Source organism: Anser cygnoides, chromosome 1, assembly GCF_040182565.1.
Source record: "Anser cygnoides isolate HZ-2024a breed goose chromosome 1, Taihu_goose_T2T_genome, whole genome shotgun sequence".
NCBI classification, from domain to species: domain Eukaryota; kingdom Metazoa; phylum Chordata; class Aves; order Anseriformes; family Anatidae; genus Anser; species Anser cygnoides.
In genome coordinates, this window is record NC_089873.1 from 46,867,448 (window position 1) to 46,888,095 (window position 20,648).

Sequence of the window (20,648 nt, forward strand, 5' to 3'; positions counted from 1 at the left end):
TGTAGAGATGTGCTTAAAAATTTAGCAACACTATCTAGAACCAAAAAGAGTAACTACAGCTTTCTCCTTCTCTTACTATGTAAATTAATTTAACAAAATACACAAGGATATCCCTTATGTTTTATGATGGCTTGTTCTTCTGCCTTTTTTTCACGCAGAGGGACAACCATACCTTACATAGGATCCCAGCAGGAAAAACACTAGAAATTCCTGGAAGCCCTGCCATCTGTTGGAGCATAGCAGAATGGGAGCTCTCAAATATGTAGGAGTTTTTGGTCCATCACCTCTTCTACACTTTCTGTAAAGAACAGAAGATAACACACAGCCCTCCATTTGAATTTTGGGTAAGCCCCTTTAACATAATTCTTATACAAGGATGTTGCTGGCTTACCTGAGGCCCTCTGAGATCACCAGTTTGTGATCATCATTATTTTACTATATTAAGTAAAAATAAAGTAGTGAAGATGTAGCAAACTAAATGGCACCAAATAAACACAGGTTTTGCAGTTTGTTTTCATGTATGAGCTTCATGTCCTCAGACAATAGCTAAAGATCATTGTTATTTATCAGTACACAAATTTTGTAGCATAAAAGAAATATAAAGGTTATTCCTTCAGCAACTGAATTTACAGAGATAGTATACTACTGACAACATTTTAACGAATAGGGAAGCTTTTTCAGGTATTCCTTGCCTTCCATATAAATACCCTGTGTCTGTTTCCTTTTTCCATTTTTAAAAACAAAGGTGGAACAGACTGGAGAGGCAGAATTAAATGACATGAAAATATTTCCTGTGCAGTCCCTTTCACTCTACTGCTTTAGACAGATTATCATAGATATCAAGATAACCACTCTCTTTTTCAGTCTAGATAAAGAGACAGATAAGGCATATTTGTTACTAAGGACGATACAGATTTAAAATAATCTTCTGGCAAACGGCACAGTGAAATAGGAGTAGAAAGGTCACATTAGACAGCATCTGGGTGGATTGTGACAAGGAAGAAATGGAGATGAATGACTAGTTTTAGATTAAAGATTCTCAGAAGAGTCTTACGGTAGAGTAATCATCATTGCAAAGGTGATTAAAATAGCACGCTTAGTCATGTTGTATCCACTAATCTGGAGATAGCACATTATTATACAGTGCTTATTCATGTATGTATTGCATGAAGGCAGATCTGCAGAATTTTGAAATGGTATATTCCATTTGGCTTGTGAGTCAAGTGAAGATTATGGAACACCCATTTAATTGCCTCTGTAATGCCACAGCTGCAGCATGTGTATTTCTGCATTCAAATATTAGAATCTACTTTTCTAGCTATTTTAGCTCATTTTACCTTCATTCTCTTCACTCCCTGCTAAACCAGCTGCCCAAGGCCTACAGTGAAAAATGGCTTTCTGCAGTCTTCCGGAGGAAGATGAGGTGCCTCCTGCATCCAGCTGGACTGCAGTAAATCCTCCAACATTTCTTCTCAAGAGGAGAAAAGCTTCCATACTCTGACTGAAGAAAGCGTTGCTGACATTCTTAACAGGCCAATACAAACTAAGCTGCTCATGAAATCTTCCTAAAATATTTTCATCTCATTTTAATTAACATTTATGCTATCTAATCTATCCAATCATCTCTTTTAATTCACAGAACTAATTCCTCTGATTCATAATTAGTTGCATGATATGAAATTTCATATGAAAAAATGCAGCATGCATACTGGAAAATTCAGATTACCACACTGTTGTATTACTTGTGGCTTACGTTATTCCACATCAGTTTTACAACTAGTCTTTATTCTTGGTATTTCCCGAACTGAGTGGATTCCAGTTTGCTTGTTCTCCCTGAAAAGGCAAGGTTGATACTGAATGTCCTGCAGCCACTGAGAAATCTAAGAAAACAGTTAAGTATTAAAAGAGATCTTCTCCAAATGTCTCCAAGATGAATAAACTATCCCACGTGCACATTTTTATCCACTTTATGTTCATATTTTATTGTGCACATGGAGACTAATTAAGGCAAGAAATTCATTTAACTGAAAGTATTACCATCATAAGCAAAAAACAGAATCTGAGAATGAGAATGCAAAACAGTGAGACTGTTTTATCTCTGATATTTTAAATTTTTGAATTGATAATGATCACAAAACTAGAAGAAAATGATCAACATATTTAGCCAAAAAAAAAAACTATAAAAATGAAATAATTAGAAAAATATGTGCACTTTCATAAGTTCAATACTTCCATTTCTTGATTAATCAAGGCAATAGTTAAACATGGAATGTAGTCTTAGTGGGAGCTGTAGTGCCTGGTGTAGATGGCTTTGTGAAGCCCTAACCTCTTGGTTGTTTACAAGAGAGTGATAAACAACTTACCTAGCAAAAAGCAATATAGCCTTATTGCACTCTGCTTTCTTTAATTTATCCTACCAAGAAGTTGTATATGTTGGACAGGACACATCCCCAGTCTGGTGAGATTATGATGCTGCTAGTCACTGAACTATGGTGTACTGAACTGTGATGCACAGGCAAAATTGAAAAGGTTCTCTGGTAAAAAAAGGTTCTCTGGTAAAAAATTAAAGATAACCAATTATAGAAGATTTTTTTTACTCTTTCATATATGATTCTGAGTGATATTACCTGTTCCTCATTCTTTTTTTTTTTTTTTTTTTTCATCTGACACAAAGGAAATTCTGTTGTAGTGCCTAAAGTGCCTAGGTAAATGATTCCTCAGTTGTCATCGCTCTCAAATCCCTTATGATACCCAGAAGATTTTTCAAGATTATCTTGCATAATTTCACTAATGAGGTGATTTCACTAATTTCACACAACTGCCTACAGAACAAAACTATAGAAACTAGTTGAAGGGCTTTTTATGTGTGTGTGTGTGTATGTGTGATATGTTTCAAGCAGTGTTTCTTCCTTGTTCCAGTTTGGGCAACATATATTGATTAATTACAAATTCAAATAAGTTATGGTACAGACTCAGATTTTTATGTCCTTTCAACCAAAGAAATAAAACTATTACTGACATTTGCTAGCCCAAGGATATCAGCCCACTGTGAGGAGCTGTGCCAAACCTGATAGCATCCAGAGTAAATAGGCAAGATCTTTTTCTCTCTTCTTCCTCCTCTTCATCTGTGAAATGTATTCAACTCAAACAAGATATTGGCCTCTTCCCAGGGGATCCAGAACTTCATATCCCTAGAAGCTAATAAGCTTCTCTGTTCAGCAGCAGTATCATGAATATTATTCAAGAGTCAAGATACTGTCTGTTCTGCCAGAGAAAAGAAGGCTTTTGCCAGATCTTAATCATGAACCATATAACCTAATATTCTATGTTTAGAAACTTCTCTTCCAGATGGAGTACATTTCCGTTTTTCATGTTAGGATTTCTTCTACTCAGTTGAACTGTTTATGTTATTCTTTCCTGTTTTTCCCTCCATTTCTCTTCAAATAAGACTCAGAATTAGTCAATACAGTTACTGTAAAAATTCAAAATCCTTCTCAAAGTTAAGTCTCTCATTTGGAATAGGTAGTCTGCCTCAGGGTAAAAATCAGTATTTTTAGGTACCGTAGTGCCATTTTTCCCAGATGACTCCAAAAATATATCTGAAATTATTTTATAAGTACTCTGAATGTTCTGTCATTTCCTTTTATTTGAGGAGGCAGTAATTTTGTTGGATTCACACTGCAAGGTTACATTTTAGACTTTGCACTGATAGAAAACAGTGAAGTTTTGAAAATGAGAAGTTTGAAAGGCATTGTTCCTTAGAGACTCTACTGGCAAGAAAAGAAATCATAAATCATTATTGCATAATTGTAGGGGCATATGAGAAAAGAAAAAAAGTTCAATAAAACTCCAAGCTTCGTAAAAATGTTCATTAGAAAGGAAGGGAAGAGGGTGTTTTTGTTTTTGTTTTTGCTTTTTTCTCTTTTCAAGAGAGAAATACCATTCTCATTCTTTCAGCAGTGTAGAATTTTACAAGAAAAAAATCCAAGAAGCAGGAAGTAAGTGTAAATACTGTCAGGTGTACATTGGGGTGCATGTTTTTTTCTCATGGTTGAGAAATGCACCTCAGACTTCTAAGGTGCACTTGATCACAAGGTAGCAATGCCATGATGCTGATGAGAGCCTGTCTTTATTGCTGTCTCTTTGCCAAAGGGAAAGTGCTGTTGTACAGGAGCACAGCCCAAATAGCTTTGCTTTTGCTGTCAGTCTAGAAGCTGAAGGAAGAACAGCAGAATGCTGAACATCATAGAAATAGGAGTGAAAAGGAACAAATAGAGGTAAAGATAAGAAAAAAAAAAGGTTTAAAGAGAGAGAAGTGGCGTTAGGAATCAATGTGAAGTCCAACAAAATACTATTTTTAAAACCTTCATCTACTCCAATGCTTAGGCACTGACATTGCATCTACTTATAAAAGACTGTTGCTCAGTGTTAGTGTTATTCCTGCTTCCATTCCCTTTTTAATGTTTAGGACTTGTAGCAAGATATTCTGATAAGATATGTAATTGTGGGAAACAGCTCATGGAGCACAAAATAATAGATAAGTATTTGTATCTTAGAAGAGTATCATTGCATTAGTAATGAACTATATAATTTGATGCTGTCTTGATAATGATAGTAACAAAAGAGAATCATGGTAGCCCTAAGTTATTGCTGTTCTATTAAATCTTTGGACTGAAGAGCCTCAAAGTTTCAAGGGCCTGAGGTGGGATTTTTCTCTCTCTCCCTTTCCTACTGTCCAACTAATCTGATCTCAGTGGTCTAGGATCATGGGTCAACTGTACCATATGGTGAAGGCTGCAGTTAGCAATGTTAGCATGCTGCGATGCCACATTCCTCCTACACTCTTTTCCTGCAATATGGGCCCCTAAATGCCTTTTACCCACTGCCTTCTTGGGTTTTAGGACACCAGCTCACAGCTATTGTCTGTTTCAGCATTTGTGAGGGACTAGGGGGAATACTGCAGGCTGAGGGAAATGGTGTCTTTCAGGCATTTTACATCCTCACTTTGGGGAACTACAGAGGTGGAATCAACTCAGCTTTCAGAAGGAATAGCATTAGGAGGTCAAGGGACTGGAGGCAGATGAACAGTGCAAGACCAGGACATGCTATACAGAACAAAGAACAATATTCATGTTGTGTTTACTGTAATACTACAGTAGTAGCAGTGCCTAATAATTCTGTGCAATTCAGTATTAAGTCCTTTTAAAATTTCAGTGGTATCAGTTGTGTAGTGTGGTGATACATGGTGATATTTTATCTACATTGATAAGGATATTTCTTTTTTGAGTAGCAAGGAAGAGAGAATTCCTTTTAGGTCATACATTCTCATTTACATTTACTTGCAGCTAGATGGTTTGAGGAATTAAGAGTATCATTCAGAGCCTGTGCTTTATTTTCAGATCTGAAATCCTTCAAAGCTGGCAAAAGCTGTTAATACCAAGCTGTTAATACTGACACTTGGTGACTCTGGAGTGGACTATATGAAATGTATTTCATGGCTGCCATTCTAGCTTCTATATTTGTCACAAATTGTCAGTGATGTTGGTTAAAAACTATGTGTACTCAAGACAAAATTATTCACATGTCTGCAGAACTGATGCTTCCAAAAATGGTTTGAAGAATGCTGGCAGAACTGTGGGGAAGTTTGCAATGGGAACTGATATGCTTATCCAGTAATGGAATGTGAGCTTGAAAGAATGAACAAGATGACCAAAAATGGTTTTAAAAAATACATAGGCAGTTGGAATCAGTTATAAGAGAGAAAAACTGAGCTAACTGTGAACATGAACAAAAAAAGAATATATAATAATGAACAGATTAAAAAATACTAAGAGAAAATTACAAAGAACAATTCACAGGAAAATGAATAATGAAGGGGATCAAAAGGTGGAAAATCTCAAAATTACTAGATAATTAATTAATTTCTATTTACATTCCTGAGAGAAGGTCATTTTTAACTTTATTTTTCTCTAAGCTAGTTATTGACAGATCCTGTATATCTAAATGTCTTTTTTGCAATTCTATTGTTAAATGGCAAAATACATTTCAAATATATTTTAGCTGTTAAAAGGTGGTGTTTTTTTTCACTTTCTACTTATTATATAACAATCAAAAATGTATCTTTTCATGTAAAAAAAAGCTAGTCTGCATATTTTTGAATCTAGTAATAGGGCAAAACAGATCCTACTATGGGACATTACTTTTTCTTTTATTAAAGATAGATCAAGTTTAATATTAAAAACAATTTTACATGTACTTAAACACACAAAATCAGCAACGGTCTACTTACTTAGGGTAGGTTCAGTAAGATGACTTTTTGTGGTTTTATATACTAAGTTTTCCAAGTTTCATTTTTTCCAGGTTTTTTCCTTCTCTCATTAGAAATTATGTTACAAAGTTTGTATCTCTTGAAAAGTGCCTTTAATAACAATTGCATAATATTCTGGACAGGTACTGACACATCATGGGATTTTGCCATGGTGAATATTGAGATATCTACTGAATAAAATTCCTGAAATTACAATCAAACACCACTGCTTCCTTCATTCTTTTCCCTTTAGCTTGTAATATTTTCCAATTATTTCTAAACAGATTTCAAAATAATGTTAAACAGCAGGTGGGAACATTGGTGATTAACTGTGCAAGGCATATGAATAGGTCATGGTGAATAGATAACAATCATGATGGCTAATGTCTTTGGAACGTATGGAACAGCATCAGAACCTTCATGCATAAAGAAGAGAATAGAGATGAGCCCAGCCATTACTTCTACAGGATATTTTTCTGAAGTGCCTTCAGCTGGTGGGATAAGGCTATTTTTTGGACACTTCAGAACACAGAAGGCTATCTGCCTGTAAATCTAAATGACACTATCTTGGGCTCTAATCGCGTCGTCTCAGATGTGAAATGTATGTATCCTTTACCATCTAGCAACTCTCTTTCTTTGCAGTCAGCCATTTTAATGTTGGTAAAACAGCCATGGGGGTATTTTAATATGGACGGGTGCTCTGATAAGTCAAAACAAGTCTGCATCATCCATGAAACTTGGAGTAAAAAAGACAAATTACAAGTTTTTTGTCCCTACATTATATAGTCATACATAGCTAATATTTGCCCTCTCTGCACTGGGCAAAAGACACTACAAGTTCTAGTTGATTAGGTATGATCGATCCATTAACATTAATAAGTATCTGAAAAGGTCCATTGTACCATGACATTTTGAATTTTCACCCTGCTCCACACAATGAAAAATGAAACTGTTCCCTGAGATAGATGATAATAGTGGTATAATTCCAGACCATATTCGAAAAGATCCACCTTGTCTCATGCTTCCTTCTTTCACAAAACTTTTTGCTGTTTATATGGTGAAGGAAGGTGCTTCTACCCAAATTACAGAGTAATATTTATTTCATATGGTAGATATTTGTGGTGTTTGCACATCAGAAAGATGCTTACACAGAGGTGATGGTTGGGGACCAGATATGGAGAGGCTTTCTAAAGTCTCTCAGCAGACTGCAAAGCTGTTTCTTCATATGTCCTCTTGGATGTAAGGATCATGACCAAGTAAGCACTGTGCTTTGTTTGGAAAGCAGATTTTGTTTTGTGCATGTGTAATGTTGTGTATGAAATTTTTGCAGACCAAGGTATCTACTTCGATTTTGTTAGTAAAATACATTATTAGAGAGCTATGCAACTTAATGGCATTTTTCAGTTAAATGCAATTCTAAAGAGCAATAAAGCTTTATAGTTTTCATAGAATCATAGAATATTCCAAGTTGGAACGGACCCAGAAGGATCATCGAGTCCAACTCCTGGCACCACAGAAGTCTACCCAAAAATTCAGTCCATATGACTAAGAGCATAGTCCAAACACTTCTTAAACTCTTACAGGCTTGGTGCCATGACTACATCCCTAAGCTTTGATATATAACAACATAGAAGCTGGAAAACAGAAGTAATGTGGAAATACTCAATGTGCAGGATGGATGAATATTTGTACAACTGTGAACTACTACAATTTTTAGAGGGATTATAGGAATGCTTGTTGTGATTCACAGCATGAAGAGGATCTGTCTAGAGCAACTAGAAGAATTAAATTACTTTCAGTGGTCTGTGTTCTCAGGTGTTTTCAGGACAGGGTCAGATAGGCTGATACATGTTGATACACTTAACCATTGTCAATCAAAGTTCTTCACTGAGCTCACTTCTGCATCATATCCAGTATCCATTCCTGAATACAACTTTTCCTGTCGAGTCTTCATTTTCTTGACTATTTCTGGCATTTTGCTAGTTCTTGTCCCTTATTCTTCTCTTTTAATATGTCTTCTGTTGCTGTTCAGCTGCTGACTTGGAGGCGTAGCTGGGCTTCGTTAAAGCAACACAGTTCTCCTGCTTCATTCACTTTCTCATCCCTTACAGATGTAACAAAATATTAACTACTGGTACCACTTTTTTCCCTTCATCTTGTGCAGTGCTTCGTGCTAAAAGATGGACATTTTGCATTCCTTTTCTTATGGTGTATTCTCCAGAAAGAAGAGTAGGATTTTAGGATTTAATTTTATTTTGTTTTGTTGTTTTTTCATTCTACTGTGCTTTCCCTACAGTGCAGTGTAACAATAGTCTTTCAGTGACTACAACACATCTTACTAAGTGGAGGCAAAGGATTCAAAAGCAGTAGGACTAGTAACTTCATTTCAACCCATCTAAGACAGGATGCTGTTACACTGAAGATAGTACCTGGCAGCAGACCTTCAGAATTAAAATGTACTCTTAATGAAAAAGGGAACACTGGAAAGATGTGCTGCAGTTGTACTGTTTAAGTGTTCTCTGCACATAGCGATCATGGGATGCACCATCAGAAAAACATTCTGTTAGTTCCTTTGTATCTTTTTCTAATTCTTCCTTCAAAGATCTTCGTTGTTCTTAGAACAAAGATTTAGTAAAGGCATAAAACCTGAGAGTTACCAATGAATGTTATACCACATTTTCCTGCTTTTTGCAGGCAAGGATAATAACATAGGAGAGCAAGTCAGCAGGGGCCAATGCATATGCGTGAATAGGCTCAAATAGATCTAGTTCACTGAGATATATTCAACCTTTTCCTCAGCCCAGGACTGCCAAAGATAAGCTGCCATTATCAGATTCTTCTGAACAGGAGGAAAAATACATTACACTAGAGAAATGCTCTTTCCTTTTACACAACACATGATTAAGATATAACTTGCAGTATTACTAATTGATTCTGTATGAACAAGATAACAGATATGTGAAGTTTCTTCATTTCTCCAGCAGTATTCTGCCAGTGATACCAGATGTAGTTCATAAACAGGATAAGAAAATTTATCACCCAGGCCTTCTTATTATACAGGGGATAAAGGATTTAAATGGTCCTTGAAAACCCACTCTCTCTGAGATGCAGAATGATTAATTCCAGGAAGATATCATGGGAGCTAAATGTTTAAACTAGACCCCGACCAACATCTTGATCCCATGTGAGTATCAGTACAATGCATTTCTGCATATTTACTGTACTTAAAGTGTCTAGACAAATTTCTATCTACTGTTGTAATATCACTAATCAGCCAAAGTACATTATATCCCCACAGACAAATTTGCCTTTGCACATGATATAGTTTAAAAATGTATGAAAGGTCTTGTTAATTTGTACTCACCAGTAAAAGATGAAGTTCTGTCATGGGAACTTAATTCGGCCAGGATATAGCCTGGATCCATTTGAAAACTTGGTGGATTATCTTTTATTTCATTTATGTATTTTTCAACAGCTTTTGTAAGACTCATTTTTTCTAGAGGTTAGAGGAATTTGCTAGCAATAGTTGCAGCTGCTCTTTTTTGAAATGTTGACCTTCTCTAGGATCTTTTTGATAAGGTGGGCTCTGACTATCGTATTAGTCTTATCAATTGATTTGCCATTTATCATTCTAAGCCTTCCTGTTCATAAATGAGACTATAAATACACATTTCATATTAATTAACAGTTAATTCACAATTTGAATAAGAAGTTTCAAGAGCAACCTAAGTTTGCATTTCTTGGGATTGTTTTATCTCTTATCTTTATTACAAATACGGAAAGATATTTCTCAGACATTATCCAGATGGATTAGTCAGGATGGAGAAGAGGGATATAGGGCAATACCACTTGTTCTTCTCTGAGAATTTGGATTGAATTGATGACAACAGCAGTGGACATATAGTTAGCATGTCTCTGACATGTTCCAGTCCTTGAAGGATCTCTATTAATACTTTACAAAATAGTATTAATTAGATCTGTCTTCTAGGTCAGCTGCTCGGTTTGACAGAACAGTATTTCAATACCCTTTCAACTATGATTCAAATATACTGTGACTGGCAGAGGACACCTGAAGAAGAAATGGATGTTACGTATTCATATACCTTCAGGTTCCACTCACCTTATCTTTTTGAGGTGGAAGGTAGAGGGATTCTGGCCAGAATGTTAACAAGATCAAAAAGGTTCTTGAAGTTGATAGAAAAGGGCTGAGACATTGGAAATACCATGACCTGCCTTTAGTGGCACTGCTTTCAAGTTAGGTATAAACTCAGAGGGAAGGGCTGATAGGAGCACACAAGGCTTCTAATGGGAAGTCTAGACAACAGCAGTTCTCTGGGGTATGAAGCTTCAACTACTCTCTTAACTCTGATATAATACTACAGAAGAAACATCCTTTTTTGCAAAATGGTGATGAACTAGGGGAAAGACTACATACACAGCATATAACGAAGGCTCTAGATCTCTTTCTGTGAACTTTTCCTTTATACCACCATTTCCAAAGCAAAGCAAAATAGTAATATCTGTAGTAATTGTTTATTTATCATGAGGTGTATCCTGTCACAAATTTATGTGTTATTTACAAATGAATATTCATTGAAAAAACTTTTGTAGTCCTTGCTACAACAATATCTTACAGCATTTATGTGATTTTTAAAAGAAACTTTTAAATTAACAGAATTTAACCTCAAGTGTGTAGTTTAATTTAATTTTATGTACAAGAAAATCTTATTATCTCTACAAGTTATGGGCAACAACACCAAATTTGTGACCTTATGTTAATTTTATACTGGTATATTTCTTGGACTATTCTTTTTTTCATTTAAAATATAGCCATGGTAGGTTCAAGGGCATTAATATTTATTTCTGAATGTTGTTACATTGCCAAGTAAAAAAATGAAGATCAGAGCAAATCAGAAAAGGAGGGAGAAGTAATATATTTTGATTTACAGATCGGGGATTAAAATATGTAGTGGAGAAAAAAATGTTGCCACTTTTACTGCTCTGTTTTCATACTTGAGTAATACTGTGAATGGGCTACAGCATTAGAAAAAAAACCAAGCAGCTGTAGGATTTAAGGACATTGGGGTCCTGGATTATTTATCTTCTGTTCTGTCATTATTTACAAAACATGGAGGTAGACCAGAAGAAAAGTTTTCAAATCCTTTTCAACAAGCAGTAATGGGAGACCTAGTTATTTTAAAGCACTTTGTACCAACAGGATTAGAGACTTTCCGCAGTATTGTCAATTGACTTTCTTATAGACTATCAAATGTTCATACTCTTAGTGGATAGATAACAGGATGAAGACAGCCAAATGCAGACATTTCACTTGGTTGGACTCTGGTCACTTAAATGGTGTCAAAGGAATGTATGATTTATTGCAGGTCAAACCCCAAATACTCAATACTCATTGTGGTTCTGTGGTTACTGCCAGGTGAAAATCTGGTCCAGTGCAGTGCATGTGCAAATAGACTGGTGCACTGAGAAAGGGTATTTTGTCTTTGATATTCTGTAGTTCTCCATGAGTTCTTTGACAAGGCCCCATAGGAATTTTTTGTTTGCTGTAATGTGCTAGAAAATACATAACGCAAAGTAAAATATATGCCTCTTCTCCAAAGTGTGAAACAACAGCATCTTTTCATGGCTGTTAAGAAGCACGGGACTTATGCATTTAGCAGATTCACAGTTGATGACCTTGTCACAAGCTAGAATTACAAGCTGCCAATTTTGGATATATCTACATTTAAAAAGATGGGACTATGACTTAGGATGAAGGGGATCATAGAGCAGAAGAGAGCACACAGTTCCCTAAGCAGAGGAGACCAGATGTGGAGCAATGCAGTTTGGAATAATGGTAGCAAGGACTACTTGAATTGATAATTAAAAGAGTTACAACAACATAAATCATTATAAAATAAACCAGTGCAGGACAGAATTTGACAAAGGACAAAAATGATTGGTTTGTTCTATGAAAATCTTCAACGTATAGACAAGACCTGCATTTTGATAAAAGACTCCTTTTGCTGAAATGTTTACTATTAACTTTGCAGAAAAAATAACCCTCTAAGATTTTCACATAATCACATATATACATATATTTTTTGTGCGTAACAAACATTCAGTTTTCAATAAAACTTAACATTTCAGTATAGTGATTCAATAGAAGCCAGCAGAAGCACTTCAACAACAACTTCAAAATGCTTTCTTAAATATGAAGAAACTAGCTATCAGAGAAGGTCAGCCAAAGCACTAACATAATTTTGTCAGTTCAATTCATGATCTAAATAGAAAATAATATTTTACTTTAGAGCACTTTAAAATAGTTCTCTCTTCCTAACACTGCATATACTGTCTGATTAGTAGAAAACGATAACAATACATTTCTTTATTCCAGTAGTTAATCAAATAACATGAAAATTTTCAGCAATAAGTTGTTTGTTTTTGTTGTTGTTGTTGTTGTTGTGGTTGCTTTTTTCTTTTTTAATAACTCAATATGGGCATCGTCCAAAGCCCATGGCAACAGGAAGGAAAAGTAATGATATCTTCCTGAAACCCATCAGCTCATTATGCAATTAGTTTCCTTGGAGATGACATCTGAACCCCTCTCTACTGAAAGTTTTCTGTTGCAAGCATGAAGTGAGGGTGATAATAAATATAGCTGTTAAAGAAATTTATCTGCTTTATCAAATGCAAGTTTGTTTATTTTTAATTAAAAAAGCTTTTCTGAAGAAAAAAAAGTCTGTTTATTCTTTGTACATCATCCAGTTTGTTTAATTTCTTAACTAACTCTTGTCATGCTAGCAGCTAAATATTTAATTTCTAAGATTTTTTTCTCACTGCTGAAATTTCTGCAGGAAGGCATAGTAGCATATATTTTATTATGAAAGTCTGCCATGCCTAGACCTTGAGCTAACAGCAGAAACTACTGAAGTTCTTTTCAGTGACATTTTGCCCAGTACGTGCCCTGGAACTCTTTTCACAATTAGAAAAATACCCGCTGAAATATTATTGTTATTGTAAATCCATAGAATATACACAGTTCTTATTTTAAAATGGTTATTTAAATATTTAAATAACCATTCAATAATATATTTAAACATATTATTTAAAAATCTTCCAATTATGAACTGAACTAACAGTCAAATAAAGAAGAATTCTTCTGCCTGTTTTAATAACTTTTCTTTTCTTCTTATTTTTTAGGTTATTGTTTTCCTGCTTCAGGACAGTTCTCCCCTACCCTTAATGTGCCAGAACTGCAGGGCTTAGTCATCCCTTCCCCTTCCTCTCCTCCTCCAATGACAGAACTTTTCACTTACGCTTTCATTCTTTCTAAAAGCTAAAGCAACATTCGTGTTCTGTTCATGATTTATCCCCTGAAGTTCAAGGAAAACTTGATCACAGTATTTTACAGAATATATGGGTAATAAAATGTGCCTCAGAAGAGCTCCTCAGGTTCCCAATTTAAAATTCTTGCTTTGCTCTTTCTGAAACTGCTGTTGTGGACAAGATCCTAAATAACATTTTAATGTTTATCACTGACTCCTGGTCTAGGAAAACAGGATTCTATTGGGAGCCCATTAACACTAAGTAGTTTCCCCAAAGAGTTACTACTGGGCAACATGGACACTTCTTCACCTGTAGGGATAAGCATTTGGCATCTGCATGCCCTTTCATCTTTAAATTGAGAAGCCTGAGAATGACATTGGTGCTAAGCCTTCATCGTGATAAGGCAAAGAAAATAATTAGTTTTAAACAGATTATTTTGGGGTTATGGGAACAACTTTTTTTTTCTTTTTCTTTGTTTCTTTTTTCTTTTAAATGGCACGGGCATGGATTCATGTAAAAGCAAATCACATAGTAGCTCGGAGATTTTTTTTTATTGAAAAATGTCACCAAACTAAAACTATTGATCCTATATTCTAGAATGCTGTTGCTCAGTTTAAACATTGTTCTTGTGATGTCCAATCCAGATATGAACAGATGTCATTAAAACATAATGAATTAGAATTCACCAACCACCCTTTTAAAAACAGTAGATTGGTTTAACTAAGCTGCTTAAAATATTGTCAGAAAGGGAAGAATTTGGGATCTATGGTGTCTTCATTGGTATTGATGGAGGGGGATTGGAATTTGTGTTATGGTCTGACAGGAGGTGGGTGCCTTAGGTATTTAAATCACTATTTTCCCACAAAATGCAGCTGTTTTCCTTTGACAGTTATGTAATAATAAACATTCCTGTAGTACAAAGAGAGAATGTGGCAGAAATTCAGAACCTAGCTACAACAAAAAATAAATGCTCAAAACCAGACTGATTCCAACTAAGTACGCAGCGTATCACTGTTGACAGTGCAGATGTATTCTGTGGGGATGATGACCTGTGTTTCACATTGTCAGAGTCTTGCCTGGGCACTCAACAATTTCAGTTCTGCAAAGTGCTCAGCAATTTTTGAAGTGCTTGTGGTTCTCACTGACTTGCTTTGGGTCACCACATTCAGAGGAATAAACCCAGAGGGAGATACTGCACCCCTGCTAAAACTGGGACTGTGAAAGACAGATAATAAGAAAAAGTGATTGCTAAATAGGCTGTGGACAGGAACTGACAATGCTGTCTACTGTAGGAAATTATCTGGTTTACTTGGCATGTTTTATATTTAGTATGCATCCTGGTGTTTTTACTGCTTCCCTTTTATGGGTTGTATTCAGTTTGTAAGACCATTGTTTACTCTTTTTGTATTTGGAAGCATATATGCCAGATGTTTCCAGATATGTAGAGGCTATAATTGATTAATATATTCTTTGGAGGATCAAATAATAATACATTGAATGTAGGAGTTTACAAAATATAGTCATTGTGGCATGCTATTGGATGCATCAGAAATAACTTCTGTTTTAAATTTGCATTTCACATATCTTGTCAATTTGTGTTACTGGATGCATTGATTTTTCTCAGCTTGATTTTGAAGTTATTTATGCTCATTGGCATATGTTAGTATATATTCTGCACAGTTCTTCTTTTCCAGAACTTTAACTTTATTTCAAAAAACATTATAGCTGGGTAGAAAAAAAAAAGTAATATATAAAACAAGAAAAATTATGCAGCAAGTCTACCTATGTTTGCAAAGTGAAGTTAAAAGAAGTTCTTAATTTTAAGCTTTGAGAATTATGAGTAACAGTTTACCTCTATGTTTAAGTACTAAATGTCTATCAAAAAAAAAAAGGGAAACGAAGGAATACAATCTGAAAGTTGCAAATAGTATTCTGAACAGCAGCTCACTGTTGGTACAGGTATTTGGATTTAGGAATCATTTCTGCTTTTTACTGTCACTCAGAAGAATGAAGTAAAGATGAGCAAACCATCTCACTCACATTGGGGAAAAGGCAGACAAGTGTTATTTAACATAGAAGAGAGAACACAGATGCTCATAATTTAAGAATACCTTCTTCTGAAAGCATCAGGTTACTATGGCTCCTCATGGATAAAGACTAGAAGAGTTGAGGTATTTTCCCCAAATTTCTTTGCTGATGTGAAAGTATTTTGAATTACACATGCTGGTGAAATTATCCCAGTAAATTTGATGTGAAATCTATACATTAATGAAATGAGAAAAAATAAATAAAGTGAGTTATCTATTCAGATAGGAGCATTTGGCCTTTAATAATTTATTCTGACATATCCAGGACTTGGATAAAGGTCATTGGCAAAGGCAAAACCCTTGGATTTGTGGTGTTTGTTGTGCTGTGTGGAATAAGGCGAGTTTTCATTCCGTGATGGACCTGGACATGGCTCCTGCTATGCGGGCATGAATCTTTATGGTGTACCTGCCATAATACCTTAGGCCAACTAATACATACAAAGGATGACGTGTGTTGATTAAAATGTGCTTTAGCCATTCTCAGAGTGATTTATAGTGAATGAAAACATTTTAAATGACTTAAATTAATTTCTGATAATTATCGTGCAATAACAATTCAATGTGGCAAATATTTTGTCATTTGACTAGGGTAGTTGTTATTGCACAGTAGTTTGCTTGAGTTTTTGTATAACTTACTGTTAGGCAAGTATCCCCATAGAAATTAGAATAATAAAATAAACTTATTGTTTAATTCTAACATCTTCAGTCAGTTTTGGCCTACCAAAGCAGTCAGTTTTCACAGGTGGTTTGTGTAACTGCGTGCCTATATGACCCCACTACAGCAGGGATACATACAGCACAACAAATGGGGTATTGGAAGGAGTTCTGTTCTAAAGAAAAGTAACATTTTTTTGCTTCAATCTTTCTAATGACTTGAATGAAGGCTTAATGAAAATTTTGTTCTTGTGCTTTTACTTCTCCTACTATCTTAATAATTCTGTCAATAAAGAATTAAGTTTTCAGTGGTCCTGCAAAAACCCAAGATACTGTCTCTTACAACTCCCTCACAAGTGGGGAATTTCCCTTGCAATTTCCTCACCACCTCCAAGCTGAGTGGTGCAGTTGGTACACTAGAGGGAATGGATACCATCAAGATGGACATTCAGAGGCTTGAGGAGCAGGCCCATATGAACTTCATGAAGGTCAACCAGACCATATGCAAGGTCCTGCGTCTGGGTTGGGTCAGTCTGCGGTATTAGTACAGACTGGGTGGTGAACTGATTGAGAGCAGCCCTGCAGAGAAGGACCTGGGGATACTGGTTGATGAAAAAATGGTTATGAGCCAGCAGTACATGCTTAAAAACAAACAAACAAACAAACAAACAACAACAACAAAAAACCATGGGCAATTGTTAAGGGGAGTGATTCTCCCAATCTGTCATGCTCTGGTGAGAGCCCACCGGGAGTACTGCACCCATATCTGTGGTCCCCAGCACAAGCAAGGCATGGACCTGTTAAATAGAGGGCTGGAATGCTTCGCCTATGAAGAAAGATTTAGTAAACTGGGATTGTTCATCCTAGAGAGGAGGAGGCTCCAAGGAAACCTTATTGCAGCTTTTCAAAAGGGCGCTCATAAGATGAAGACTTTTTACCAGGACCTGTAGTGACAGGACAAGGGGCAATGGTTTTAAATTGAAAGATAGATTTAGATTGGGCATAAGAAAATGTTCATGTTAAGGATGTTTAGACACTGGAACAGGTTGCCCAGTGTACTTGTGGATGCGCCATCATCGGAAATGTTCAGACCTGGGCTGGATGCGGCTTTGAGAAACCTGATCTAGTCAAAAGATGTCCCTGCTCATGGCAGGGGAGTTAATGACCTTTAAGGGCTCCTTCCAACCCAAACCTCATAGAATCTTATGATACTAAGATTCTATGAACTCTGGATTGTGACTTTTTTGTTAACTACTTCCAGCACTTGAACTTTGGTTCATGTTCAGTATAGGAAACCCCCAAGTGTTTTCTTCACTATAACAGGTGAATACTATTCCTTCTTCACTTCTGTAGATAGCATGGAAAGTGTAGTGACTTACTTGGATTACCTTCTAAGAAGACCTGCCAAAAGTGGCTGCTCCATTTTGGGGTGTCAAGGAACAAATCTCTGCCAAAAGCAGCAGCATGATTCCTCCCTGTTCTGGCAGGAAGTAAGCTGGGAGTGGTAATTAAGCACCACAAAGTAGCAAATTGCTGGGTTTGCTCTTCCTTCTTCATTTACTTTTCCTCAACTGTCCACTATGTGTCAAAAATAACTGTCACTTTCAGACTAGTCTGTTATACCTCATTATTATTATTATTATCCAAACTGGCTAATTTGTGCCAATTTTCTTCCTTGCCTTCTTTTTCAGAACACTGAAAACATTCCATTTAATAATGACATAAATTTTCTGTCTTGCCCTTTTTGTGGCCAGAGGTTACCCTGGGCAAAGAGCATCTCTGGTGTTCTAAAGAAAATGTTTCTTTAGGTCCTAGGGATGGGGAAGAAAAACAAGGAAGAGGACAGGGAAGGGGGGACACAAATGAATATGGGACTTTGAAGAGAGCTGCCATGACAGAGTTCAGCTTTCTGCATTCAGAAAACCCTCAACAAATAGTCAGTCTGCAATATGATTTTATTTAAATGTCTGCTTTTCCTGCTGTAGAAGTTAATAGTGGCAAATGATATGATCGCAGTATATATAGCATACTTATTAGGGATTCTTGTCTGCTTTCTTTCTGTCTTTCTACTATAGATCTAGCACACCTGTTTGCATTGGAAACATTTGGTCATACTCACTTTGTAGTTTGTCTTCTACCATAGGTCTTCTATAATTTCTTCAGTGGTAGTTCTCAGTGGTTCTAGTGGTTGGCTAAATGTTAGATTTTATCTTTTGTTCCTTAGGTGGTTGTATTTATTGGTGAATCTGATAAAACAGTGGTTTCACTCAGCTTTATAAATGTGCTTTAGCTATAGCAAATTGAAAATTTTATTAGAGGCTAGGAAGGCAGCTGTCTTACTTTGAATCATCTCTATAGAAATATGGTGCAAAAATAATATAAGGTTTTATTATGAAAACAACATTTTCAGGGAAATAACAGCAACAAAAAACAGAGTGAAGCAAATAAACCTTTAGCTTGAGAGACAAAATACAAAAATTATAAAGCACAAAATAGATCTTGCTTGACTTACGGGTGCAGATTTGGGGAATATTTGTATAACTTTTCATACATGAATAGGAACATAATAGTCTGCAAATGACTAAAATGTGAAAGAAGGAGAAGGATTGGATTTTGTTCACAAAGGCGTATGTGGCAGCAAAGACATAATATTAGTAAAAGAAGAACAGAGTTAATTATCAATGAGGTCTTAGAGATACAGTGTGTAAGACTTCTGGAAGTGGCTGAAAATTCCCCATTTGGGGTCCTTTTAATTTAGGCTGGACAAAACAAAAAAAATATAGGTAATAGCCTTGTATTAACAGAGAGTTAATTGGACATTAACATTTTTTACTTTCAACATTAAATTAATTTATAAAAGTTAGAGATAGAGAAAATAATATTAAAGACAAAATAACAAAAGAGAATATGGTTCAAATGTCCATGGACAATGAGCACACACACACAAAAGTGAAGTTGATATTAGATAGAAATGTAAAACCATTATTGCAATATCTTGTGGGGGTTAGGAAAATAAACATACTACATGGATATTTCAGCCGAGAAGAGCAAAAATCAGGAAAAAATCTACCACAAAAGACAGTAAGACCAGTAAAACAACCTAAAGTACTCTGGTTGGCCAGCAGCACACCACTGTAGAGAGTAAATAAATTAGGCTTGTAAACATGAGCAAGCACATCTTGAGGATATATTGTTACACTGATGTTCCTTAGCAGATAATCCCTTTTTTTTTTTTCTCTAAAAGATTTTTTCGTACTAAAAACTACAGGTATGTATAATTTCAGCATGTGAAACTTGTCACTTAAATGTCTTAATTTTCAAGTCAAGCCTCCATATGGAGCATTGATTTTGTGGACCTCAGATGTCTGCTGTTTGGGCTTCCATGACCTTCAACTTTTTAGGGTTCCTACCATGAAATTTAGGACAGAAATTGATTGTATCTTTCAATTTATCTTGGATGCCAGACATCTTCACTGTTAACAAAATTCTCATTCTATCATTTCCAATTTTTACCAGATCTTGAGATACTATTCCAAAAATGTTTCTTTAACTCTTGGTCACATTTATTGTGATTGCTTTTTTGTGCCATCTGCCTTTTTTAATGCTTTGTTTTGTAATACAATCTGTAATTCTTATTTCAGATGTTAAAAGGGTGTGTTTCATTGTAATTTTTACTATATTCTATCACGTTTTTAATAACATCCAGAATCTCTACATTTATCAGGGGAGTTCTCATTTGGTGGTTAAATTATTTTTATCATAAAGTGGATGTTATCAGATGCTTTGAGAGGAAGCATGAGACTGGATTAATGGAACAGAGATCAAAGCCAGTAGCTACACAGAGTTTCTTGAGAGGAATCCCTTACTGGAAAAGAGAAGCTGGCTGATGGCATTTTTTTCAACAACTAATGAAAATTTCCCAAGTGGTTAAACCCTCTAATAGTTTGGAAGAAGTAATAAAAAGTCATTTCAGACTAGCACAGAGTTCCCAGCAACTGTTTACATGTATTCAGTTTGCCCTTTGCTGCTGGTACTTTTTTACCACCTTAAGCTTTTCTCCTGAAAACATGTGCAGGATCAGTCCTGTTTATTTCAGTGATTATTCAAAGAGTAACTGTAAAATAGGGTCACACTGCTGCTGATTTTTCTCTATCCATTGTATTAATATGTTCTGATCTTTGCATCAGTATTTTTGTGTTTTATCAGTACTGAAATTTAATCTCAAACGCTTCGATAAACTTGATAGAATAACTACCTGTGAGTATACATATTCC

General features: G+C 35.6%; 1 protein-coding gene across 8 annotated transcripts in view; it reads left to right on the forward strand.

Moving 5' to 3' along the window:
* The window catches only part of ANKS1B (ankyrin repeat and sterile alpha motif domain containing 1B), a 441,289-nt gene that overhangs the window by 316,905 nt on the left and 103,736 nt on the right, over positions 1-20,648 (forward strand). The window contains exon 1 of one of the 8 annotated variants that reach the window (XM_048061070.2): positions 494-2,795. The exons of the other annotated variants lie outside the window; for them this stretch is intronic. Within the exon in view, the coding sequence (XP_047917027.1) occupies positions 2,745-2,795 (51 nt within the window). The 5' untranslated portion in view covers positions 494-2,744. Of the gene's footprint in view, positions 1-493; positions 2,796-20,648 lie in introns of those variants that run through there. 8 annotated transcript variants of the gene reach the window in all.